Raw genomic sequence first — 25,510 nt, forward strand, 5'->3', positions numbered from 1 at the left:
AATCAAACATATAAAATGAATTAGACGTATTTAAATTCTTTTCAAATTCTTACAACACCATTAACAAAAAGCAATTTGCCTGTAACATCATCGTTGTTTATAGATTTTATACATAAAAATTCGACTTCAATACCACAATTGAATTCGCATTTAAATTCTTTTCAAATGCTTATAGCAGCATTAATAAAAAGCAATTTGCCTATGATATTATCATTTTTTGTAGATTTTATACATAAAAATTTGACTTTGATGTCAATTGAATTCACCAATATCATTGAACTAAAGACGTCTTGTGAAATTTAAACTACTCATTTCTTTTAATATATTAAAAAAAATAAATTGATTAAGCTTAATAATTAAACTTAATTTTTTGGTTTGGTCATTTACCATTGTTACCTTCAGGCTTCAGCTTTTATTTAGTTTTAAAGATGTAATTTTATACTCGAATTTCAATCCTGACCAAAGAACCACAATCATTTTCAACCTCAATCCACCAATCCAGAACACATAAAACAATAGCCCCCATAAGACTAAACAAAGTTACAAAGACAGTAACAATGCTGATATTGCAACAATCACAGCACAAGGTTTCTTTTTACAAAAAAGGGGATGTAGAAGCACCATTACAATACAAAATTTGGTGCAAAACGGCTTTTGTACTTCGTGTTCTCCGATGCAGAAGTTAAGTTTATTTGGTTTTAAAGGGTCTGTGAGGCCTGTTAAAAATTGGGTTGCCTACTAATTCTTTAGCAGACGGACGTCGAACAGGATCAGGGTCCAACATTGCCTGCAACAGCAACAGATAGATGAATACATGGTTCAATATAAATGCACCATCAGGAATAAAACATACAAAAGAATAGCCACTTTAACATGTAAATCGAGAAATTAGTTGTACCTTAAGTATATTCTGAAACTGCACCGAATGACCAGGAAGAAGAGAAAGTTTTCCTTCCCTGAGATTTTGAAAATAGGGCCCAGAATCTGGCAATGTTGAACCCCTTATAATTTCATAAATAGTAGCTCCGAAAGAGAATATATCAACTTTGTCTAGATGATCATAGTTATCATTCAAGATTTCTTGTGGCATGTATCTTGCATCACCTTCATCAATCGGTAAACTCCCATCAAGAAGACTTGCACAGCCAAAATCACCAAGCTTGTAAACGCCATTCTTCACATATATATTTTCTGGTTTCACATCTAAGTGAACTATCCCTTTTTCGTGTATAGATTGCAATGCCTTGGCTATCTGTAACCAACACCATAATTGTTATAATTGACCTTAAGGACTTTATGTAACAACACTTAACGCATGAGTGATATAAAGTATACTAACCTGATGCATTACTTCCAACACTTCACCATCTGAGCATATTTTAGAGGAATGGTTGATAGATATATTGCGATCACAAAGTTCCATTTGAATGTATAATTGCTCATTTTCAAACCAAGAAGTATTATATCCAACAATGTTTTCATGATACCCTGCATTTCGTTTAAGGATTTTTTTTAGGAATAAATTAAATAAAATAGACAACTGAGATAAAATGTTTCCAAATTACTCACCTAATGCAGCTAAAGCTTGAACTTCCATCAAAGCCTTTTGCCTGTGAAATTGTCCCAAATCAATACAAAAACATAGACTACGTGAACACATACACCAATATAGATATATATCCATATTGAAGCAACACTGCCCTGGAGGAAGAAAAATGAAATACCTTTCAGTTTCCTGATATAACTTTCTGGTACTGCATTTGACAGCATACATGCAACCATCAATTCTCTTCAAAACTTTAAATACACGACTGAAATTTCCAGTGCCAATTTGCTGGATGAGAAAAAATAAGTTTTAAAAACAACAGGTGGCACACTTTAAAAAGATGGTAAGATAATGGTAACATCTTTTTTACCTCTATTTCATGAAAATCTGTTCGATAGCGAGAAAGACCATCACCACCAAGTGCGGCAGGAAAGAAAACTGTTGATTCAAAAGTAGAGTAAACAGTTAGAGAAAACAGACTTCCAAACTCCAAACTTGTTCAGTAAAAGGATACATAGCATCCACAAGTGTATGAGTTGTAAAACTTTTGTGATACTTCAAACAAGTTCAGATGAATCTACCTGCACACTTTGATCTGCGGTCTCCAAATGGATCGACATCATTTCCTGAATCATCCTTAATGTAAGGGTTCTTCATACAAGGTGGAGGCATTACCCGACAACGTAATGCCACCACGGATTGGGAAACATAGCCCTGCTTGCTTATGCTAGGCTCAGTTATTGCTTGATTATCAGTTTCATCTTCTTCTGGTATACCACCTCCCAGTTCCAAAAGTGTTGCTACAATGAAAACTGGTTCAGATATTAAATTGCAAACATAACAAACAAAGAGATACAAGAATTCTAGAGCTACTTGAAATCGTTGAACAAATACATATGAGAATTCTAAAGCCACTTAAAAGAGTTAACAAATCAACCAAAAAAACTGACCTTCTCTTTGCCTTTTGCTTCTAACAGACTTCATCTTTTCTGGTGATTTTGGGCACGGCAGCTCTTCCAGCTATAAAAAAATAAATATCATATCAACTGCAAAAAGCAAAAACTCCAAACTGAAATAGCTTGCATGTAACATCTACCATAACTACCTTATTGAAACCTGCAGTGACAGGCAAAGATGGAACTTCTGGAGTAATGTAGTCTGGCGTGCTGCACCCAAACAACCATCAATATATTCAGTTTCACAAAAACCACACATTTATCCAATTAAAAAAAAGATACAAATTTTAGGTCACTAGAGCCATCCAACTCTAAAATTAAGCTACATCAGGGATATAACTTGTACTCCTTCAGCTATTGCGAAGAGCTATAAACTAATTGTGCCATCAAACCCGGTGGTTTCATATATATACAAGTAGTCAAAGTCACTACAGTTTTTCACTCCTACATTCATATGGTTAAACAAAAGCTCACTTATAAATTATGTCACTCGACAATAAGAACAAATATTCATAACCAGACCTATCCAACTCTAAAATTAAGCTACGTTTGATATAACTTGCACTTCTCCAGCTATTGCAAAGAGCTACAAACTGATTATGGAACCAAACCTGGCGGTTTCATATGTATTAGTAGTCAAATTTGTAACAAGTATAAGACAGTCACTCTAGTATTAGCACTACTACATTCATATAGTTAAACAAAAGGTCACCTATAAATTATGTCACTCAACAATAGAAGAAATATCCATAACCTGACCTACCCAACTCTAAAATTAAGCAGAATCTGATATAATTTGCACTCCTTCAGCTATTGCAAAGAGCTATAAACTGATTATGGCACCAAACCTGGCGGTTTGATATATATTAGTAGTCAAATTTCTATCAGAAATAACAGTCACTATAGTGTTTCACTCCTACATTCACGTGGTTAAACAAAAGTTCACATATAGATTATGCCACTTGACAATAAAAACAAATATCCATAACTAGACCTATCCAACTCTAAAATTAACCTACATCTGATTCAGCAATTACAGAGACCTATAAACTGATTATGGAGCCAAACCTAGTAGCTATGCAGTCAATATAGGTGGTATCTCAGTGGTATCTTGGTGGGATCTCGGTTATCGGTCCTCTTGACAAATATCGGTCCCGATAATATCAGTGATATTGACCAATATTGACTGATATATCACCGATATTTCCAATATCAGTGTTTTAAGTCTTAACTGTCAATTGTCGGTGTTCAACATTAGCATTTAAAGTTTTAATCAGTTCCTACTTTCTACGATTGTTGTGTCTTGCAAGTTGCAAAAGGTTAGTTTGTTAATGGTAAGAGAGTATACTGAATTATTAGTGTTAAAATTGCTATATATATGAATTTTATATGACATTAAAATTACCAATATCCCACAGCGATAACCGATATCTCAAATATCGGTCCTCCATCGATATCTGATATTTTTCTGCATTAACCTGCTTAGTCTAGTAGTTCAATATGTATAGTAGTAGTCAATTTGTAGCAAATGTAAAACATATTTTCAGTCCTAATTCACATCAGTCACTTAACAATAAGAGCAAATATTCATAATAACTGTACACTAACCCTAAAAACTTAAAAACATCCAAAATAACAATTACCAGAAGAAATCCTGACTGAGAATATAATCCTTGTCATCTCCATTAACATCGCCGTCAAAGTCCAACACCGTGGCCGACGGAAACAGCGACGACGTTGACGGAGCCGATTCCATCGCATCGTGAGACACGTCATCGAGCAGACTCTGAAATCGCGAAGAGTTGTGGTTGACCTGAGGCGGCTTGAAAGTGATTTGACCTGGTTTGACCGATAGATGACCTGTGAGTGAGCCTTTCATGAGCTTGTTAGTTTGCTTTCCGTTACTCCTTCTCCTCTTCACGGCTGTGCTTGTGCTCTTCATCAATCGGTTAATTAATCAATCGCCGGTCACCGGAACACAGTCTCCGTCGAATACGAATATATTGTGTGGTTTTGGGGGTGAAATGAAATGGATTCAAAATGTGCGCGGGTTAGATGTTTTTTCGAGGCGCGTGTTATCGTTGATTCGTGCGATGTGTTTCTTTTTACGGAATCGAGACCGTCCGTTTAATTATTTATTTATTTATTTATTATCCAGAAGATGCTTTTAAGTTTTGACTTTATGTGGATTGTGGAGCCCATCTTGCACTGAGCTAGCTGCTAGTGTGCTTTGTAAGCTATGAATTTTGTGATATGGGCTGTTTACCTCAACTACTGAAAGCCCATTTTGGCTAGTCTGACTATCATCAAAATAATAAAAATAAGAGTGTTTAATCTAAATTTTATTTCCACACAAATTTGTTCACTGATCTTGCTTAGATTTAACTTCATTGAAATAAAGTATTCAAGATATATAAATCAGATTATGCATCAACTATTGAGATTATGTACTAGATCTTTTTAATGATAGCTTCGTAAGTAAACAAACGTATTTAGTTGTTCCGTCTTGATGAGAAAATATTGTGTGTGTAATAGCTATAGATGCGTAAAATAAAAAAAAAATAGCATTGACGAGTAATGGATTAATGGCGAGTAATGGATTAATGTGTATAACCTTTTTACTTGTTTATAAATAATAATAAAAATATATATTTATTGCACCAAATAGTCGCATCCGAGTTTAGGAGAGTTTGGTTCACCATCTTGGTCGCACCTTTCATATCCCAATGTGGACAAGTGATTTCCATTAGATGCTTTCAACAATTATTTATTGCGACCCAACATACATAGCATTTCCTATTACATTAGTGGTGCATCCTTCTTGTTCTCCCCGTACTAGGAAAATGCGATTTCACTGCATTATCATCTACATTGAAAATGAAACAAATTGTCGAACAATTTCTACCCTAAGTAACACACCATTGTCCAAGCCCTTGCACAGTTTACACTGGGTAGCTAACACCCAACATTACAACGCCAAACCTTTTGGTGTGAGCTCTTATAGAAGGTCATCGTGCTATCAATAGTGTAACCTTTATCCATTGAGGGTGACCCTTTTTACATATGCATCGTCAGATCACCAAATCGACATTTTATGAATTTTTTGAATAAATAAATATTAGAGTAAAGTGTCAAAATCGTCCATGAGGTTTGTTTAAAAATGCGATTTTCGTCCAAAAAGCTTTATTTTTGCATCTGGGTCATCGAGATTTCCCACTTCTTACCGATTACATTCAAAAAATTAACTCTGTTAATTTTTATCATTAATTTAGTGGCAAAACTGTCCTTTTTATAATATACCAAAACTAGGGATCATTCATGCAATAATATAAATAAAAACAATGTACAAGTCCAAGAAGCAAGATATTTTTAGCACATGATGGCGTGGCAGCAAAGCAGGTGACTCCTAAACTGTTTTTCCGCTTACGTGTAACTCCCGCTAACCGTAAGTTAATATTATAACAGGTGAAGTGCACTTTGCATCCCTCCATCTTTTATATATCTTATGCATCCCTATACTTTGTTTTATGCATTTGAGCTCCTTACCTAAGACGCAAATTGCACAATAGATGGCATATATGCTAAATTTTAAGAAAACTTTATGTGATAAGTTAAAAAACTTCATCAACTAAATTTTAATGTTTATTTAGTTTATTAACTTACTTATCATATAACACAACTACCGAGTTCTTTACATATTGCAACTTGAATATAAACTTAGAAACAACTCATAATGGTAGATGTGTACAGTTCCGATTAAATTCGTGACCGAAATTTCAGTGTATCAGTTATCATCAACATATTTGATGAGTCATGAAAATTTAACTTTTAGTGACCATACGGGTTCAAGACAAGTTGAACAAGCATGGCTACCACACACCCAATTTTATTTCATATATAGTTTTTTTAAATATGTATATGTATTATTGGATATTCTTCGCTTTCTTTTAAACAAGCACACAATAAACTTAATTCATTTTTCAAAAGATATTCAACGAAACACCTTTTAACATTAAAACTTTTGCTTATCTATCATTCACAAGTGAATAGCATATCTATGTGTTTATCTTCCTTCGCTTTTTATTATAAATATTATGCATCGTCAATCAATCCTGTAAAGCAGAACACCGTAGGCTCGTTACGAGAACAGAAACAGGGGGTCTTCTTGTAACCACCATCCGACATATCAATCAGTATGAGTATTGAGAGAGTAATTGCAAGAGTGAGGGAAAGAGGAGGATCCTCAGACAGTTGGTCCAAATACCGTATTTGTAGCCAGAGATGTAGAGAATTATTGGTTCAGCTGTCACTATCAGTGGAACATTCTATTCATGTGGGGAAGCACATACGAGGTTTCTATTTGGTCATGACAGCTGGTGCATAAGGACAGCTGCCACCTGGAGGTACAATGCTGGCGTCCGCTGATATGCCCGTCGTGCATTTGTGTTCCTCCTTGTACTGGTTGCCTCTTAAAGGAATCTTGCACTGTGATTTGTACGCAGACTAAACGTTTTGTACTGTTTGTCTCCTCCACAGCTGACAGGTCATGTGCTTGCAGGGGGTGTCCACGAGCTTCTTTATTGCAAATGGTCAGGAAAGGCTCGTGGGGTGACTGGGGTTGTCTCGTGAATCTTGTCCAAGACTATGTCATACTTTCCTTGGTGTTACGGATGGGTCTAAGACCCTCTCTCTTCATTAAAACTTTTCGCATATGCATCATTTGCGAGAAATGAATAACATTCATTAATCAACCAACGAAAAACAAGTCACATCTTGCATTTCACGTAACAACAAAAGGACTAAAGTATAACCAATTAAAAGTACAAGACCATGTAATGTAAATATTATATTTAAACAAATAGATATAAATTCCATCTAGAAAGACCCAACAACATTCCGATCATCACCATCATCATCCGCCATGGCAACGGTATCGGCGTTTTCATCTCCGGCATGGCAAAACCCTAACCCTGACCCCACCACCAGCAATTCCAATCCACAACCAGAAGATCCACCAATTTCACTCCCACCGATCCGAACCAATTCTCACCACATTGACGCCACCGAACCTCATTCCAAACCAAACCCTAACCCTAACCATGCACCTCTTTCGCTATTCCACGTCTCCTTCAACCAGGACAACGGATGCTTCGCCTGTGGCATCAACCAAGGCTTCCGGATATACAATTGCGATCCATTCCGCGAGATCTTCCGCCGTGACTTCCAATCCGGCGGCGGCGTCGTCGTCGTCGAGATGCTCTTCCGCTGCAACATACTCGCCTTAGTCGGCGGTGGGCCCCACCCGCAGTATCCTCTCAACAAGGTCATGATTTGGGACGATCACCAAGGCCGCTGCATCGGCGAGCTTTCCTTTCGCTCCGAGGTTCACGGAGTCCGATTAAGGCGAGACCGTATAGTTGTCGTCCTGGAGCAGAAGATATTTGTGTATAATTTTACGGATTTGAAGTTGTTGCAACAGATTGAGACGTTTGGGAACCCGAAGGGGTTGTGTGAGGTTTCGCAGGCTTCGGGGAATTTTGTGCTTGTGTGTCTTGGGTTGCGAAAGGGGCAGGTTCGGGTTGAGCATTACGCGTCGAAGCGGACCAAGTTTGTTTTGGCTCATGATTCAAGAATTGCGTGTTTTGCTTTGGCGCAGGATGGGAATATGCTTGCTACGGCCAGCAATAAGGGGACTCTTGTTCGTGTTTTTAATACGCATGACGGGACGCTGTTGCACGAGGTATTTGGATGATTATGCTACTATTTTGATCATGATCATGACCTCTAGTTAGCTTGATGCAAGAGAAACTAATTATTGATCATTTAAGCTGCCTAGATGCTAGTTTGTTTAATCCATCCTACTAATGGTTATATGATTATTGGATTGTAGAATAATTAGTTTGATATTAGCGGTAAGAAAATTGATTGTTAAAGAGTAGAGCTTGATTACTTATACACCTTCTTTTGTCTACCACTTTTGAATAATTAAAAATTACAAGCTTTAGCACCGACAAAGTGATTATCAGCGGAAGTACACCGAAGAAGTATTTCATCACCCATGCATCCACACTTGTCTATATGATTCTGATTATCCAATAATATAATCGAGACCCCATGTGTCAGTGTGTCACTAACACCGAAGAAACACAAAATGGAACTTTACGAATGACACTTGTTTGATAAGCAGCATGTGACGATCATGAGAAGAGAATATTGTATAAGTATGTTGTCAGATGATTAATAGTGGATATCTGATGCAGGTAAGAAGGGGTGCAGATAGAGCAGAAATATATAGCCTTTCGTTTTCTCCTACTGCTGAGTGGCTAGCAGTTTCAAGCGATAAAGGTACCATTCATGTTTTCAGCGTGACAGCTGTTGATAATCCAGGGCACACTGCTCCTAGTTCTCCTTCTAGCTCGCCTCGCGCTCTCATTAAAGGTAGCCAATTGTATACAATTTTGTAGGATTTATAGGATGATTTATTTAATGCTGAACTGTATACATTTTTCTTTCAGGAGTTATTCCCAAGTATTTTAGCTCTGTCTGGTCATTAGCTCAGTTTCGTTTGGTTGAAGGTTGTCATTATATTGCTGCATTTGGTCATCAAAAGAATACAGTGGTAATCCTCGGCTTGGATGGAAGGTTGGTGACCATTATTCTTGTTTTAATAAATTTGTTAACTTGACTATCCACATTTAACTATGCTAGTTACAAAATTCACATTATTTGTAAATATATGTGCCAATGATTCTGGATATAAAAACAACTTTCTAATTCGAATCAAGATGATAATTCATTAATTGTCTGGTACGGATCTGGTTCTGTGTCTGCAACTTCTAGCTGTTACATGTGACTAGATATAAGATATGGGTGTATTAATTGTTGGCAAATCCAATCCATTTGCTTTTGAATGGATATAACACATTTAGTGTTTGAAATCATATTTAACACACTTTAGTATATATCAAAACTTAAAGAAAGGCAAAAGGAACTCTATCCGACCTACTTTAACATGTTTTGAAATGACCCGTTAGGACACGTAACCCAACTACCCTCCTCTTACGACTCATCATGCATTTATGCCAGATCCAATTGTTTTGTACATAGTATTTTGCAGCTGCTGATGCAATAAAGTTTTTGTGCAGTTTCTATAGATGCAAATTTGACCCAAAAACAGGCGGGGAGATGACTCAACTGGAATATCACAACTTTATGAAGCCAGATGACTCTTTCTAATTTCTAACACTTGTGAAAATGGGTATATGACTTTGTAAATACCAATTTATATACTGGAAGTTGTGATAATAAAAATGACAGAAGGCTAACCATATTTGATATATATATTTTGAGCTATATATGTATGATGGTGGTATGAATACTATTCAGTGGATTATTGTTATGTGCCTCTTTATGTTTATTGATTTATGCCACATGATATTTCAAAGTATTATTTATAAACTTGCTCTACATTGAAATAAAGGAACAAAAACCAGATTATTTTGATTTTACTAATTCACAGAATAAGTAAAGAAAGAAAGGCAATGAAAAAATAATCCATCTTTCATAGTATGAAAAACATTACAAAGACCCATCCTTTAGACATGAGGGATTCTTTATCACATATTCCAGTGCACATCCCCATTGTTCAACATCTTAACAGTCTCCCATGAACGCAGCCAAATCTTTTAAAACACCGGGACACCCTGCACTCCAACGTGCCGCTTCCCTCGACACATCCTCGTACCCGTCCTTTGGGCAATCTTGCCCAAAAGCATTCAAACAAAACACTTTCAAAGACTCGTCGTCATCAAGCAACCGAGGCTCATACATAGTATACGGTTTAACCCGATCAAGAACACTCGACTCGTTTCTTGTGGTCACAATTATTCTACTTCCACCACCCAAAATTGCAGCATTCATGCCTAATATCTTCAACTGCTCATCATTATCAACATCATCAAGAACCAAAAGAAGCCTTTGGTTCGTTATCATCTTTTCTATCTTTCCAATTCCTTGATGATAGTTGTCTATACGTATTCGACTCTCATCATTTTGGCCAAGTTTTGACAAGAGCTTCTTCTGCAAAGTCAACTTCCCATTTCTTTCTCCAAATATGGTCTTCACATCAGAAAGAAAACAGCTGTACCGGACTCCGAAATCTATAGCAAGACGCTCATATGTAGCGTTTGCTATTGTGGTCTTACCAGTCCCCACAGGCCCATGAATTACAAGTACACGAACATCATCGGATCCTATGTTCAACAATGAAATGACTTCTTGTACCCGAGATTCTATCCCAACATGGTGCAGGTCTGCTATGTTTAAATCCAGTTGACCATGTAACAACTCGTCGACTTTTTAACAACTTTTTCCAACAACTCGTTCTCGTCCCTGCAAAATACAAATGCTATTCAAATCCACTATATGAAAAACATAAGCAACAAGAAGGCTTTAGAGATAGCGGATATATGCAAAATACCCGTTGGCATCATCTTGCAGATGCAAACCAGGCAGTTCTCCAGCCTTCTGTAGAGCTTCCCTCCACTTCTGAATCGTTTTCTCATCAAACGTTGTTCTATCATTTGTTATCAGTTCTTTAAATGGACCATGCTCGTTGCCAATATCAGGTTGTTTGACATCCAGGAATACAGGAAGAACGATCTGTTGATCGTTGGTGTGCGTACAATGCATCATCTGGGAAAGCTCCTCAAGGCACCATTTGGAGTTCGCATAGCGTGTCGAAAATACAACAACATAGATTTTAGATTCCTCGATGGCTTGCGACAACTGTGGAGCGATACCTTGACCTCTTGGGAGGGCGGTATCGTGGAACACTTGGAAGTTGTTACGTTTAAGCGCCTCATGGAGGTGGCTCGTGAAGTTGGTTCGAGTATCCTCGCCCCTGAAACTGAGGAACACGTCGTAACGAAACGCTTGCGCAATGTGTTCCATGAAAGCACAAGTAAATTTGATTTTTGTTTTGTTTTATGAAGATGATGCAAACAATGAAAATGTTGGATTGAGTAATTTGTTGGTTTTTTCCAAGTCTTTTCTCTTTGGTAGGTATGAATTGAAGAAGCTTCCAATGAAAACACAAGTAGCAATCAAAAAATATAAACGCGGTTTGATGGTCAGAAAATATTAATAAGACAATAAAGAGTTCGAGAATCTTGGTACCTTATGATTTATGAAATCATCATTATATATTCTACACAAGGAGTCAACGTATTCGTAATTATTAAAAGATTTATATCCATATAAAAGTAATTAAGTAATTGCTGTTCAAAAAATTATATAAAAAAGTAATTAAGGTTTGAATAAAATAAACTTTTTAAAAAGGCTACTAACTTACCCTATGGGACCATGAATGGGGGTGTAAGCGTGCCGAGCCAAGCCCAAGCTTAACTAGGCTCGAGCTTGATTTGTTTTAACTTAAATGCTCCGCTTCTGAAGCTTGAGCTTGGATTGCTCAAAATATAGAGAGCTTGAGTTTGACACGTTTCGGGCTTCATTTCTAAAGCTCGAGCTCGGTTTGCTTAACTTATAAAGTGTTCAATCTCCGCTCATTTACTATTTATTAGTTAATACTTATATATTTGTAGTTATTTTTGTATCTTTTTTTTATTAGGGGCAACTTCATAGAATAATAACCAACTATCAAAAGTGTTCCAATTAGGTCACTCAACGTTAAAAAGTGTTCCAATTAGATAACTCAACTTTAGTGTTTGATTAAATTAAAAGTTTTAACATGTTTTTTTAGCCAATTTCTTTTTTGTTTCACATAGGAAATCTTTTTATCTTCTTTTTGAAGTTGACGTTGAGTGGCGACATGAATTTTATTTTTTATTTTTAAATTTTAATATAATTAACGTTTTTTTTTTAAATTTTAAATTTAACTACATATATTGCAAATTCCGACAGCCACATCTTATCATCCATTTCTTTCTTGACGCACACAAAAATCGGTGAGATTTGATTTGAAGATTTAGTGACCCGATTTGGAAAAAATATGCATTAGTGGCCTAATTGAAACACTTTTGAAAATTGGTTACTATTCTATGAGATTTTCCCTTTTTATTATAACAATATATATAGCTTTATATATATTATTTCGTTATTTTTATCATTGTTTTTATATACAATAGTTATTATTGAATAAAAATATATTAGTAATGGGCTTGTTTAGGGTCATGATCCGGCTCAAGCTCGGGCTCAAAACATGTTTATTTTTGCTCAAGCTCGGGTTTGAGCTCGTTTAAGATTGTTCAACGTGATTGCCGCTTTAATAGCTTCGTTTCGCGAAGGGGGCTCCATTGTTGAACTTTCATCATCTTCTTCATCGATATCATCTTTATTAATTCCAATAACGCTTTGTTTGTGTTAACCTATTTTGATCTTGTATTTATATAGAAAATATTTGTAATGTCCATAAAGTGATACATTGAACACAAGAAGCATAATAAGGTGGGAGATTTAAGGTTTTTTTCAAATTGGGCCGTTCATTTGATATACATGCATTGTATACAATAATTAAGTGGAAGCTTGAAAGGTGTTTGTAAACTAAGTATTCTACTATAAATTAATAAAATATTAATTAATATATAAATTAATAATTATTAATTTATCGATTAATTAATAACTCTTTTAATTAATAAATTTTGGTGGTCCTAAGTGTATTATTTTATAGAGTTTCTACTGTATAACATGTTTGTGAAATAAAAGCAAATTTCCTGAGAACTCGAGCTAAAATGTAACTAGTTCCTACATGTACAAGTATATGATTTCTCATTTCCAATATCATGTACACTTTAATGATCCATCCATTTTATTCATGCATATATTAATTAATTAATTACTTCGCCTGTTGATGTCATGAACACTTGGTGATTCCAACTATATAATATTTATCTCTTTTTTTTTTTAAACGACCAACAAATTTTTTTTTATTAAAACTAGCAAGACTTGGTCTGTTTAAAGAAAGAGTTTTATATAAGGGTTAAAAAGCCAAAAGCCAAAGTCCAATAGCCAAAAGAGAAAAGTTAAAGATAGTATAAGGACTAATAGCGTAACTTTTGGCATCTATATATAATTACATTCAAGTCCTATTTCAATTACAAAATAACCAATATTCATTCCTGCTTGATCGTTGTTTTAAGTACCAGCTAATTTCAAAGCAAATCAAAATTGTTTCTATGGCACTAAAACTGTACGGATCCCTGGGTTCCGAGTCAACACAGCGTGTTCAGGCTTGTTTATACGAGAAGGAAGTCGATTTCGAGTTTGTCATAGTCGACACGGCCGCTGGAGAACACAGAACGCCTCAATTCCTTAAACTCAGCGTACGTATGTATATATATAACTCATACACCTATAGAGCTGATGTTTTACTTATACATAATATTTATATTAATTGCAGCCGTTTGGTGAAGTTCCAGTGCTGGAAGATGGTGATGTCACACTATTTGGTAATTAATTCTGTAACGTTCATCTGTTTCTAGCTAGCTTGTTGATTTTAAATATTACTCCCTCCGTCCAATTGTGCAATTGAAAGTGTCTATGTTTCCTTTTTTGTTTGTCCCATTATAAATATCCTTTTTTTTAAATTTATTAGCTAATTTCTAAGTTTACCCTTAAATACAAACAACTAGCATTAATAAATAATATTGATGGATCAATTTCCATGGGTATTATTGTCATTTGGTAAGCAAAAAAAATAATCATTCTATCTACCTTGCATTTTGTGTTTTTCAAACTATGACACTTTTAATGAGACGGAGGTAGTAATTAATATTTGGCGTATATACTGACAGAATCAAGAGCAATCACGCGGTACATAGCGAACAAATACGAGGGTAAAGGAACGGAACTGATAACAAAGGATCCGATTAAGCTCGCAATACAAACGGTTTGGATGGATTCGGAGACTCAGAGATTCGACCCGCACTTCTTGAAACTAAACCAAGCAACAATGCAGGGCGGTGGAGACGTGCGAGAGTACGAGAACAAGCTAGAGAAGGTGCTAGACGTGTACGAGCAAAGGCTGAGGGAGAGCAAGTATTTGGCAGGAGACTGCTTCACACTGGCGGATCTTCACCACCTCCCGGGCGTGTATTTCCTGCGCTCCACCAAGGCGAAAGGGTGGTTTCGGGGGCGACCGCACGTGCGCGCGTGGGCTGCGGATATCCTTTCACGGCCTGCTTGGGTTAAAGTCGCAGCCTTGTCTCCATGGTGAATACGTTATTAATTAATCAATGTGTCTTGATCGGGTTTCTTTAGTCAAAAGTCGTAATTGATCAGCTGATGCTGATACACTATAATCTTATTATTATTTTAAGTGTATGCATCGTCACTTTTCTAGAAACAATATTTTTTTAACAATTTCCTAGTGTTATGGCTTTTATTTTGTACAGTGTGTGATTCGTGCGCCATGAGGCGAGAGTGTATACGTTACCAGGTATACAGGGGCAACATTTTTAAAATTGTCGAGATTTCATTTTTATCCTTTAAATAAATTTTTCCAGAAATATCCCCTACAAACACGTCTTTTACCACGTGTTATTTAGCGCGTCTTTCACCGACCTGTTAACCTCCAACGCGCGTCTTTCATGGCATGTTAGCCTATGACGCGTCTTTCACGACATACTGGTCATATTAATTGTTTTTTTAATATTAAATTGTTATATTAAATTAATACATATTTATCATTTCTTTTATAACTTGTAATGCATGAGGTTTTATAAAGTTCCAAATATACCTTTGAAACTTACTTATTTTTATCTACGTGTTGACATAAATTTTACTTAAACAAGACTGGTCAATTTTATTAAACATTTATTGAACATTTTAATTAATATCAATTTGACCATCGGTTTTGAGTAAAATTTATGACAACATATAGAGAAATAAACACGTCTCAACGACATATTTAAAATTATATATAAATTTATATATTACAAGTTATAAAAGAAATGACAAATATGTATTAAATTAACTATAATAATATAATATAAAAAACAATTAATAGGGCTAACATGTCGTGAAAGACACGTTAGAGGCTAGCATGTCGTAAAAGACGCGCGTTGGAGGTTAACAGGTTGTGAAAGATGCGTTAAGGCCTAACATGTCGTCAAAGACGTGTTTTGTAAGGAATATTCATGAAAACTTTTATTTAAAGGGACAAAATTGAAATATCCAATTATATTTAGACCGTTTTAAGAATTTTCTCTATTATATATCATGTAGGTTTTAATTTATACAACCGCAAAATAAGCAAATTAAAACGTGGTTAAGTAAACCTGTCTGAAGTTAAAATTAGCTTCATTTATAATAAGTTAAGTTAAAAAAATGAATTAAACGTATTAAAATAATAAAGGAATAAGCTAGTGTTTGTTAAAAAAAGATAAAAGATAAGTTTATTAAACTTTAAGGATCATATGATGGGTAAAGTTATTCTACAAAGTCAAGGGAGATAGAAATTAGAATGATGAGAAAAAATTATAGTTACATTAAAAAACCTTCAAAAAGAATTAAATAAATTAAATAAAAAATTATAACTCAAAATTTAATAAAAAACAAAAAAAGTAAAAACACCAAAATGCTTCCACCATCTTCCTCATTCTTAAAAAGAAAAAAGAAACACAATGTTGAGGGAAAATAACCATTGTGTCTTTTTGTTTATCATTATGTCTTATGTTTATTTTCGTCATTAACTGTGTCTCTTTTCCTTGACATTGTATCTTTTTTTTAATACTGTGTTATATTACTCAACATTGTGTTATATTTTGTTCGGCACTGTGTTATATTTTGCGATCTATTGTGTCTTTTTTTAGTCATAATTGTGTCTTTTGTTCGTTTTCGTCATTGTGTCTTTTATCTCTGCATTGTGTATTTTTGGCGGTTTTTTTTCATTTTTTTTTGTACGGGAATGACGAGGGAAACATTTTCGTTTTTTTTATGTTTTCATTTTTTATTTATATTTTAAGTTATGATTTTTTTATTAATTTTTTAGAATTTTTTTGAGGAGATTTTTTTGTGTGACCACAAATTCTTCTCACAATTCTCATTTTTGTCCACCTTTGTATTTTAACATTCCCTCACATGATAAGTATATTAAAGTTTTAAAGGGAGAAACATAAAATGATTAAAAAGGAAAAAAAAAACAATATCTTGATCGCCACTAAAGAATAAACAGTAAACTCTTGCTTGAATAATATTAATTGTAATCAATGAATGTATATGTTGCTTTAGTTATCAGACTTGTGAAACTGAAGACACGAGTAGGATCTATAAATGACTTCCGCTAAGGTTATCTCAATAGTACTATTACATTCATTCATCTTTCCATAAGTAGAAATAATAAAGAGATTAGATAATATGTTAAACTATGAAATTTTCTATACAAGTCAGGTTGCTTGTAATATAATACAAAATAAGCAACACTTTGGTGTGTTTTTGGATATAAAGTTTAAAATATTATTAGGTGTGTGTAATTAATAATCTTCGGTAGACATAAGTGTCAAACCCACAATTGATAAGAAAAGAGTGATACCTCTCATATACACCTAATTAAAGTAGCGAGATAATCCCTGAAGAAATGTTCTAACGTAACATTTTCTTTGATCTCGTTATACTTTATAATAATATTATTCCATAAATAAATGATTTGATAGTCTAAATGAAAAATAAGAAAACGTGGCGTCACACTAACTTAAGAATTTTACTTTTTGTTTAAGGCAAGAGGAAGTTCCCATTGTTACACAACCTCGGACTCATCATGCTATTCATCTAATCCTAGTTATTTTAGGTATCGTTATTTCTATTATAAAGACGTGGCGAATCTTCAACCTTTTGATAAAGTTAAATAAATTATATTATATTATATAAAAGGACAAAAATACGTTAGTTATTTGATCTTTTACTCGGTTAACACAAAACTTCGACATTTTATGTAAACGTGATATAAACTCTTAAATAAGGAACACGCAAAATAAATGTCAACCTGCAAAAAAAGGGTGATCGATCATGAAGCTTAGCATTGATAAAGATTAGTCATTAATGTTGAAACGTGTCAAATAAAATAAAGAACAAAGTGCTGACGTTGCAATGACGCCATCTTTCTAGAACTAGAATTTCTCATTAGCCAAAGTCTCAAAGAGTGAAAAAGTTGACCGACACAAGAAGTCTTTAGGCATTGATTAATGCACACACAATTAAAAAAAATGGAAAGAAAGGTGAATATTCCTGGGTGTACTTGCGCACCGAACGCATTACTGGTTGCTAGTTGTTGTTGCTCACCTGATTATTCCAACACAGGACGAAATCAACAACAATAGTCATAAGTGGAATGGATTGGCTGACTTTCGGAAAACTAGGGACGCCACATAGGCCTCGATAAACAACCTCGTGACAGTAAGCTCTGGTTAAGCTCATGGGTAGCATCTTAAACGAGCCAAGGCTTGGCTGTGTTACATAAATTAATACAGAGAAGTCCAAAAGAGTTAAAACAAAATTATACACAAGGCTTGAGCTCTAATAGGATAAGTAGCACGAGTTTTATTTGAGGCTTGACTTTAATCATGCTCGATAAGGCTAGGCTCATTTCAAGTTTCTTATCGATCATCGATCGGGTCATAAGTAGCTAAAGAGCAACTTGACTCGTTTGCATCCCTATATTCATGTCTATTTAAATAATAATAATAATAATAATAATAATAATAATAACTATTATTATTATTGTTGTTGTTATTAGAATAATCATACCTCTTTTTTATGAACATATCCAAGAGTATAGCTTTTAAGGGATAGGGAGTGTCCCCGGTCACCGTCATTTTTTCGTTTCGTAGGGTAAATTTTCGCGATTCCATCTGAAAATTTTTATATGCATTAAGCCCGGTCATCTCTCAATGACTTCGGTCACCCTTATGACTTAGCCCTAGCTTCGCCGCTGAACATAACAAATCAAGCGGCTTGTTTGGATTTTATTGTGAAAAAAACTTCACCACTTTCTTTGTAAAGTAAGAGTTTAAGGGTTAAAATGCAGTAATAGAAATCAGCCAACCAAAAGAGAATAAGAAGCAATAATCTAAGGACTATTTATGTATTTCTATGCATCTATGTGTTTATATATATATACACTTTCCCTTCCACAAATAATAATTTAACCATCATCCTCCAAATCAGCATTTGTGCTACCTATTCATTTCTCAATTTTGATCATAGTTGCTAATAAAACAAACAATATGACGGTAAAAGTGTTCGGATTCATCGGTTCAAACGCGGTCTATCGTGTTCTAGCCACTCTATACGAGAAGAACGTCGATTATGAGTTTGTTAGAGTCAACATGGGCATCTTGGAACACAAAAGGCCCCGTTTCCTAGCGCGCAATGTATGTATATGAGTATATCGTATTATTAGATTTCAAAACTCGTAATCATATGTTAACTTCAAATTTATCTTGTTTTAATCCTTATATGTGTGTGTTTATGTATGCAGCCCTTTGGTCAAGTTCCCGTGTTTGAGGATGGCGATGTCACGCTATTCGGTAATTAACCTTTCAAATTCGAACTATTGCTAGTTGATTTTAGAAACTCGATAAATGGTCCAATTTGAAAATAGAAGTCAAACAAGCAGGAAAGCAACAAACTACGCTGCTATCCTTTTTATTTTAGCAAAAATGAGTCTTTTAAGTTTTAATAATCGCATATATAGACTTTAGCGTCATAATATTATTTGTTATTCTGTTTCAGAATCAAGAGCGATTACGCAATACATAGCGCGCAAATACGCGGGCAAGGGAACGGAGCTAATAATGAAGGATCCGATTCAAATGGCGATACAAACGGTGTGGATGGAAGTGGAAAGCCAGAAATTCGATCGAGCATCATGGAAGCTAATGGAAATAGCAATGGGTCGTGTTCATGGCACCCCAGAGCTAGTGGCGGAGAACGAAAAGAAGTTATCTGACGTGCTAGACGTATATGAGGCACGACTAAAGGAGAACAAGTATTTGGCGGGAGATAGCTTCACGCTAGCGGATCTCCACCACCAACCAAACATTAACTTTTTGATGTCGACGAGGTTGAAGAGGTTGTTTGAGTCACGGCCGCAAGTGCGCGCGTGGGTTGCTGACATCCTGACTAGGCCTGCATGGTTGAAAGTCATGGCCTTGTCCCCTTGGTGAACGTGAGGTTTGTTGTGATGTTGCAATGAGTGTTGCACGTTATGCTTGTTATTGTTGACCATGTTCTATGGTTATGTTTGGTCAAATTTGATGAGCGATTCATTATTATTTTCATCGTCATAGTTTCTAGAAACATGTTTTTTTAATAATATTTTGGTTGTGTGGACTTTTGACTGGTCGTTGTCAACTCAACTTTATTATTCATTGTAGCTTGACTCGCATTATTATTCTATTCTTAAAATCAAATAATATTTATTGCTATTAAATTTATTTATATATTCTAAATTCTTAATCTTGATCGTATATCTCTAATAACTGGTTATGGTGACCGTATGAAAGAAGACGTAATGAGGATATTTTTCTTCGTCTTGAGCTTCTATTTTTAATTGATTACAGTTTACATGATATAAATTAAGACAGATAGGCTGTTTAAAGCTATACGATAGAGAGTGTCACCCATTTTTTTGGGAGGATGAGTCCTCGTTTAATCGGACCAGTCTAGTCGGGTAGGGCAGGTTGCGTATCGTTTGGAACTACCAGATGAGTTGCATGGTATTCACAACACGTTCCACGTGTCTCATTTGTGCAAATGCATAGCCGATGAAACTTCATATGTAATTTTTGACGATATTGAAATTGGTGATAAACTCAACTACTCGGGAACGGTTCAACTAATCAAGGTACAGTGCAAACATCGAAAAAGGCCGCTTGGTAATTGAAAGAGGAAAAAGTAAGGTTTGTTTGAATATTAGTTGGTAAATATTGAACGATTTAAGATTCTAATCCGGCATTAAAGCAAGAAGCATCACTTGGTAAGTGATTTCACACCATTAATCCTTCAAAGTTTTGAATAGAAACGGGTATAGAATAATCCATTAGTGAAATGAAGTAACTTGGTTGGAATGCGTCTTGATTGTCATTAAGAGATTACCTTTTAATGATTTATAGTCTCTTAATGGTTAAGAGATAAACTTAAGTCTGAATGATTAATAGGCTGGCTCTTACTGGTTACCTCTTAACTATTAAGAGGTTATGAACCATTAAGAGATCGCATCTTAATGGCCTTAAGAGGTTACCAAAAAGTTGATTTCATGAATTATGTGAAAATGGGTATGTGGATATAATATTGATTTGGGTTCATAGGAGATGTAAATTGACATAAAGGGAATAAGGATGGGTTGCTACGGCATTATAGAAAGCAAGATGATTAAATGTTTAATGTGCAATACAAGTGTCTGATGTAATGGTACTATGAAAACTATATACATGAATTGGAAAAATTAATGTTATCTTTTTGAAAAACTATGATTCAAGTAAATGGAAGTTAAAATTCATCAGAAAGTCGTGATAAAATACGGTCTTTTAGAGCTGTCGATGAGCTTGTGAGAATGATGTCATCCACATATAGTAGCAAATAAGCGGTTTCACGACCATGGGTGTAGATAAATAAAGAATGATCACAAGAACTGTGACGAACCCTAAAGTGGTCACATAATCAGTGAACCGTTAATACCAAGCGCGGGGTGCCTGTTTTAAACCATATAGAGATTTCTTCAGGCGACATACATGACGAGGTAGGTGAGGGTGTCGAAATCCCATAGGTTGGTGCATAAAGACAGTTTCAGCCAGATTTCCATGTAGAAATGCATTTTTAACATTCAGCTTATTGATGTCCCACCCATGAAATAATGCAATGGATAATACTAGACAGATGGTTGTCGGTTTAACAACCGGACTGAATGTCTCGTCACAATCAACTCCAATCTATTGAGACCTGCCATCACACACAAGACAAGCCTTATACCGTTCAAGTGTACCATCAGATTTAGTTTTATGCTTAAATATCCACATACACCGAATAACATTGATGTTCGGCTGACGTGGTACCAACTCCCACGTCTCATTTTCAATAAGAGCATTGAATTCATCTGTCATTGCTCGAGTCCAAGTAGGGCTGGCTAAGGCTTCATTCGGATTGTGGGGTAAAGGCTCAAATGTGGTATGATTGTGAAGGATAAAGATAGGTTTTGGTTTCATGATCCTGTCTATGCCGCGGGTGGTCATGGTCCCAGTGGGAGGAGGTGGTGGAGGGGTGGGGCTGGGGGATGAATCGGTAGATGTAGTTGGTGAGGTGTCGGCCGGTGAGGAGTCTAGTGTCATGTTGGTAGTGTCGTGGGTCGGTGTGGAGGGTGGTGAGAGAGGAGTAGTTTGATGATCAGAAGGTGAGGGCCCAGATTGTTGTCGGGCCGTAGTTAGTGAAGCGGGTGGGGTGGGATTTGAGTTGGTTGTGTCTGTGGGCTCGGATGAATGTGTGGAGGGAGCCGTAGTAGTGGAAGGGGGATACGGGGAAGTCTAAAACACCGGAGATGCGTCGGACGAAAGATTTGAGTGTAGAAATTCATAGGATGGTGGTGGAGATTGTAGGGTGGCGAAAGGATATATGGGTTCGTCAGAGAATACATGTCTAGAAAGGATAATTTTACGGGTGGAAAGGTCATAGCATTTGTATCCTCTATGGTTAGAGGGATAGCCTAGAAATACACAAGGAGATGAGCGATTTTGGAGTTGTTAATAGAGGTAGATGGTAGAAGTGGGTAGCAAAGACACCCAAAAGTACGAAGATGAGAGTAAACAGGGTGCGTATTATATAAGAGGAAGGTGGGGGTGTGGTTTTGTTTAGTTTTGCTGGGAAGGATATTAATGAGATAAGTGGCGAGTTGAAGGGCATGGTGCCAAAAGTTTGCTGGAACGGAAGCATGTGTGAGAAGTGTACGAATGATGTTGTTGATAGAGCGGATTTTTTGTTCCGCTTTACCGTTTTGAGATGAGGTGTGGGGGCACGAAAAATGAAATGACATGCCGTTTTTGGCATAAAATTCATGGAATGATTTATTATTGTATTCAGTGCCATTGTTACATTAGATAGATTTTATATGAATATTAAATTGGGTGAGGATGCATTTATGAAAAATAAGAAAAATTGAGAAAGTTTGTGACTTATTAGTGAGAGGAAAAGTCCATAAATAATTATTCAAGGCATCTAGAAATAATATGTAATATCGGTGACCCTCCTCCCCCCCCCCCCTGTGCTTAGCACTGGAGATGTCCATAAATCACTATGCAATATATCAAAAGGGAGATGTGTAATTGACAAGGAATCATAAAAAGGTAACTTAACATGTTTACCAAAAACACAAGACTGACAAATCTGAGTAACAGAAGGTTTAGTAGCAGAAATAAATTTATGTTTATTCAAATATTGCAAAAGAGAGATTCCAGGATGCCCAAGTCTTTTGTGCCACAAGTCTTGAGAAAGTGCAGCAAATGTTGTTGGGCTTGCAAACTTGGTGTCGGTAAAGAATGTGAGAGGGTAGAGGTCGTCTGTCACACCCCGACCAGCACAATGCGGAAGCGTAAAACGGGAATGCAACAGACAGCTCTGGTGTCAACACATTGTTTATAAGGAAACATCACAAACTAATTTACAATATATTACAATTCATTGTTCTATCATTGTTTTACAGTCTAAGCGATACAAACAAAGCTAGTTCGTTAACTATTAGATCTTACTACTAGTATCCTTGCTTCTATTCACATAGTATCAACCACACCTTTGGGCAAGTAACAGATCACCAAATCATTCCGATTTAGGTACACCTGAAAAGCAGTTTAAAACAGATCAACTACTAGAATTGGTGAGTTTCACGAGTTTCGAGAAAACAGTAATGAGTATTCACAAGTTAACACTTGTAATCATGAAATAAGTATGTATGTATGTAAATGATGTAATTATGCTAAGCTATAATGAAGCCTTGACTGTATGTGCTGCGTACATCCATTTCCCACGCTCAATCAACCACTATGGCCCCTTTCCGCCCACAACATGCCCCAAGTAGCTATGTCTAACACTACATAGCGTGTTGTATAATTATGGTCATGTGCAAACGGGGTAAAGTCTCAGCAATACATGCCCGCTTCGTTTGGGTTTGTCAAACCAATAGTACTATTCACAAGCCACCGGCTCGAAGTTAATCACTGTGATCGTGGGGACTTTCGTGTGTTAGCACTTAGATAATTCACATCAATACATGTTTCAGGTATGTATATGTAATCAAATATGCTTTTCACCCCAAAAGTTCATAAAACAGTTTAAAGAGTGGGGTCATGAAACTCACGGTTTAGTAGATATTCAGTACTGTATCAGCTCGTGGTTTGTTCGGTCCGCTATCAGTAGTTCCTATAATCAATATTATAATAATATTATAATCTCAATACTAAACCGGGCTGTATAACTAATCTGGGTTTAGCTGGAACGCCCAGAAAATGGCAATAGGCTTAGGTTGTGATGTTGTTCAATGTCTAATACTTAAAACCGAACTTGGCTCAGATTCCCGTTTTCCCAGCTAGGCCAAGTTGTTCGTTTACGTGTTCAGAAAACAGTTATGGGAAAATAAGCTTAGGTAAATGTATTGGTTAATAAAATGATTAAGTTATAAAGAAGGATCACATACTGGGGTCCTGGATTAGCCACGTGGCCCGTTTCCGTTTATTCAATTTGATTTAAGAAGAGACGCGCACAATCCACCCGGATTGTTCAGGTTTCTCATAAAAAAGTTCTTTTTTACTTAGTTAGTCCAAAAATATGATTTTTGATCACTCTTGGTGTTTTGATATTCCCCAGATTCGTTAGTCGCGAACTTGCCGGTTTTTATAAAAACTGAATTTGTTTAATATTCAAATTAGCATAATTAATTAACCATTAATCATTAAATTATGAAAATTTAGCCAATTTTCAATTAAAATATGTATATTTTTATAAAAATATTTCTGGAATTTATTTACTGATTTATTAATTTATAAAAATTCATTTTATCAGCTATATTTCGCCTGAAAATCGTCCGTTTACCCCAAACAATTTCCAAAAATTCCAAAAAAATTCATGAATACTCAAATCATGTCCCAAAACAAACTGTATCAATTCCAGAATGTAAAAAGCTCATGCGATATTCTTTTCGGCCCAAATTCGGCTATAAAAATTCACACGAACGCATATACACAAAACACCTTTAGACTTCTCCAAATGATTCCAAAATTCATATGTAATCAAAATACATAAAATCTGAATTCCCAGAAAAATTCCATAATTTTTGAAGTATTTTAGCTATTTTTCCCAAATAAACGTCCCAATTCGATAATAAATTCGCTAAATATTCTCGGATGGTCAAAAAATTACCAAATTTGAACAGGGACTCAATAACCTAGTCCCTGATGTCCCTGCAAAATTTCAAGGCCTAATAATATGCACATCACAACCTTAACCTAAATAGCCCGTAAGCAAGTGTTTCGGTATTACCTTAGCGATTTTGGTTCGATTTCGGCCTTCTAATCAAGTTTTCAGGTTCTTGTGCTTCTATGCAAGCTAGATACAAGTCCTATATCATAAAACAAGCAGGTTTCATCAATAGAACAGCCCTTTAACTTAGGGTTTCGGCTAGTGCACAAAAACGAACTTTTGAACCGTAAAAACGCCGTTTCAACCCTTTAATCCGTGTTTATGGCCAAAAAAACTATCAAAACAGGTTCCTTACCATGTGTATGATCAAAACATGTTTATGGACCATTTTTGGGATTTTTACATGGTTATGAATGATTTTTAGTAATCAAGACATGTTTTTATGGTATTAATCAAGGTTAAACAAGTACAAAAGTTACTTATTTAAGCTCCTTACCTTAGGGTTTGAAGAATTCTGGAAAAATCAGGTTGCAGCTGCTTGGACCTCAACTTTTTATCATTAGAATGAATAAACAATCTTGCAAAACAAGTTTTA

The 25,510-nt window shown here is 35.5% G+C and overlaps 5 protein-coding genes across 5 annotated transcripts; 3 read left to right on the top strand and 2 right to left on the bottom strand.

Moving 5' to 3' along the window:
* Positions 1–626: 626 nt before the first annotated feature.
* LOC143539643 (wee1-like protein kinase) lies at positions 627–4,454 on the bottom strand. Its single transcript, XM_077032901.1, has 10 exons — positions 4,146–4,454; positions 2,652–2,712; positions 2,497–2,566; positions 2,128–2,346; positions 1,917–1,984; positions 1,725–1,834; positions 1,570–1,610; positions 1,340–1,488; positions 899–1,252; positions 627–787 (listed from the first exon to the last, which is right to left on the bottom strand). The coding sequence occupies exons 1-10, from the start codon at positions 4,442–4,444 to the stop codon at positions 689–691; spliced, it is 1,470 nt and encodes a 489-aa protein (XP_076889016.1). The 5' UTR covers positions 4,445–4,454; the 3' UTR covers positions 627–688.
* A 2,962-nt stretch (positions 4,455–7,416) lies between these two features.
* LOC143539645 (autophagy-related protein 18a-like) lies at positions 7,417–9,738 on the top strand. The gene is made up of 4 exons (XM_077032902.1): positions 7,417–8,242; positions 8,763–8,940; positions 9,018–9,144; positions 9,648–9,738. The coding sequence occupies exons 1-4, from the start codon at positions 7,424–7,426 to the stop codon at positions 9,736–9,738; spliced, it is 1,215 nt and encodes a 404-aa protein (XP_076889017.1). The 5' UTR covers positions 7,417–7,423.
* Positions 9,739–10,155: 417 nt separating this feature from the next.
* Positions 10,156–11,454, bottom strand: LOC143539669 (disease resistance protein RUN1-like). Its single transcript, XM_077032920.1, has 3 exons — positions 10,982–11,454; positions 10,850–10,893; positions 10,156–10,754 (listed from the first exon to the last, which is right to left on the bottom strand). Exons 1-3 carry the CDS (start codon positions 11,452–11,454, stop codon positions 10,156–10,158), a joined length of 1,116 nt encoding a protein of 371 aa, XP_076889035.1.
* Positions 11,455–13,671: 2,217 nt separating this feature from the next.
* Positions 13,672–14,734, top strand: LOC143539646 (glutathione S-transferase APIC-like). Its single transcript, XM_077032903.1, has 3 exons — positions 13,672–13,841; positions 13,919–13,967; positions 14,313–14,734. Exons 1-3 carry the CDS (start codon positions 13,695–13,697, stop codon positions 14,732–14,734), a joined length of 618 nt encoding a protein of 205 aa, XP_076889018.1. The 5' UTR covers positions 13,672–13,694.
* Positions 14,735–18,733: 3,999 nt separating this feature from the next.
* LOC143539647 (glutathione S-transferase-like) lies at positions 18,734–19,713 on the top strand. The gene is made up of 3 exons (XM_077032904.1): positions 18,734–18,887; positions 18,995–19,043; positions 19,249–19,713. Exons 1-3 carry the CDS (start codon positions 18,741–18,743, stop codon positions 19,680–19,682), a joined length of 630 nt encoding a protein of 209 aa, XP_076889019.1. The 5' UTR covers positions 18,734–18,740; the 3' UTR covers positions 19,683–19,713.
* Positions 19,714–25,510: the final 5,797 nt, after the last annotated feature.

Source organism: Bidens hawaiensis, unplaced genomic scaffold, assembly GCF_021521415.1.
Source record: "Bidens hawaiensis isolate Kalapana, Puna unplaced genomic scaffold, B.hawaiensis_p1.1 tig00011963_1, whole genome shotgun sequence".
In the NCBI taxonomy this organism is placed as follows: domain Eukaryota; kingdom Viridiplantae; phylum Streptophyta; class Magnoliopsida; order Asterales; family Asteraceae; genus Bidens; species Bidens hawaiensis.

Bases quoted from the DNA above. Each gene is read 5' to 3' on its own strand.
- LOC143539643 (XM_077032901.1), bottom strand. From the start codon at position 4,444: ATGAAGAGCACAAGCACAGCCGTGAAGAGGAGAAGGAGTAACGGAAAG. The intron at 2,567-2,651 runs GTAGTTATGGTA...ATTTTTTTATAG, and splicing joins TCACTGCAGGTTTCAATAAG to CTGGAAGAGCTGCCGTGCCC. The intron at 1,253-1,339 runs GTTAGTATACTT...TGTTGGTTACAG, and splicing joins TGTTGGAAGTAATGCATCAG to ATAGCCAAGGCATTGCAATC.
- LOC143539645 (XM_077032902.1), top strand. From the start codon at position 7,424: ATGGCAACGGTATCGGCGTTTTCATCTCCGGCATGGCAAAACCCTAAC. The intron at 8,243-8,762 runs GTATTTGGATGA...TATCTGATGCAG, and splicing joins ACGGGACGCTGTTGCACGAG to GTAAGAAGGGGTGCAGATAG. The intron at 8,941-9,017 runs GTAGCCAATTGT...TTTTTCTTTCAG, and splicing joins GCCTCGCGCTCTCATTAAAG to GAGTTATTCCCAAGTATTTT.
- LOC143539669 (XM_077032920.1), bottom strand. From the start codon at position 11,454: ATGGAACACATTGCGCAAGCGTTTCGTTACGACGTGTTCCTCAGTTTC. The intron at 10,894-10,981 runs GTATTTTGCATA...TGTATTTTGCAG, and splicing joins CTGCAAGATGATGCCAACGG to GGACGAGAACGAGTTGTTGG. The intron at 10,755-10,849 runs GTTGTTACATGG...TGTTGAACATAG, and splicing joins AGTTGTTAAAAAGTCGACGA to GATCCGATGATGTTCGTGTA.
- LOC143539646 (XM_077032903.1), top strand. From the start codon at position 13,695: ATGGCACTAAAACTGTACGGATCCCTGGGTTCCGAGTCAACACAGCGT. The intron at 13,842-13,918 runs GTACGTATGTAT...TATTAATTGCAG, and splicing joins CTCAATTCCTTAAACTCAGC to CCGTTTGGTGAAGTTCCAGT. The intron at 13,968-14,312 runs GTAATTAATTCT...ATATACTGACAG, and splicing joins TGGTGATGTCACACTATTTG to AATCAAGAGCAATCACGCGG.
- LOC143539647 (XM_077032904.1), top strand. From the start codon at position 18,741: ATGACGGTAAAAGTGTTCGGATTCATCGGTTCAAACGCGGTCTATCGT. The intron at 18,888-18,994 runs GTATGTATATGA...TTATGTATGCAG, and splicing joins CCCGTTTCCTAGCGCGCAAT to CCCTTTGGTCAAGTTCCCGT. The intron at 19,044-19,248 runs GTAATTAACCTT...ATTCTGTTTCAG, and splicing joins TGGCGATGTCACGCTATTCG to AATCAAGAGCGATTACGCAA.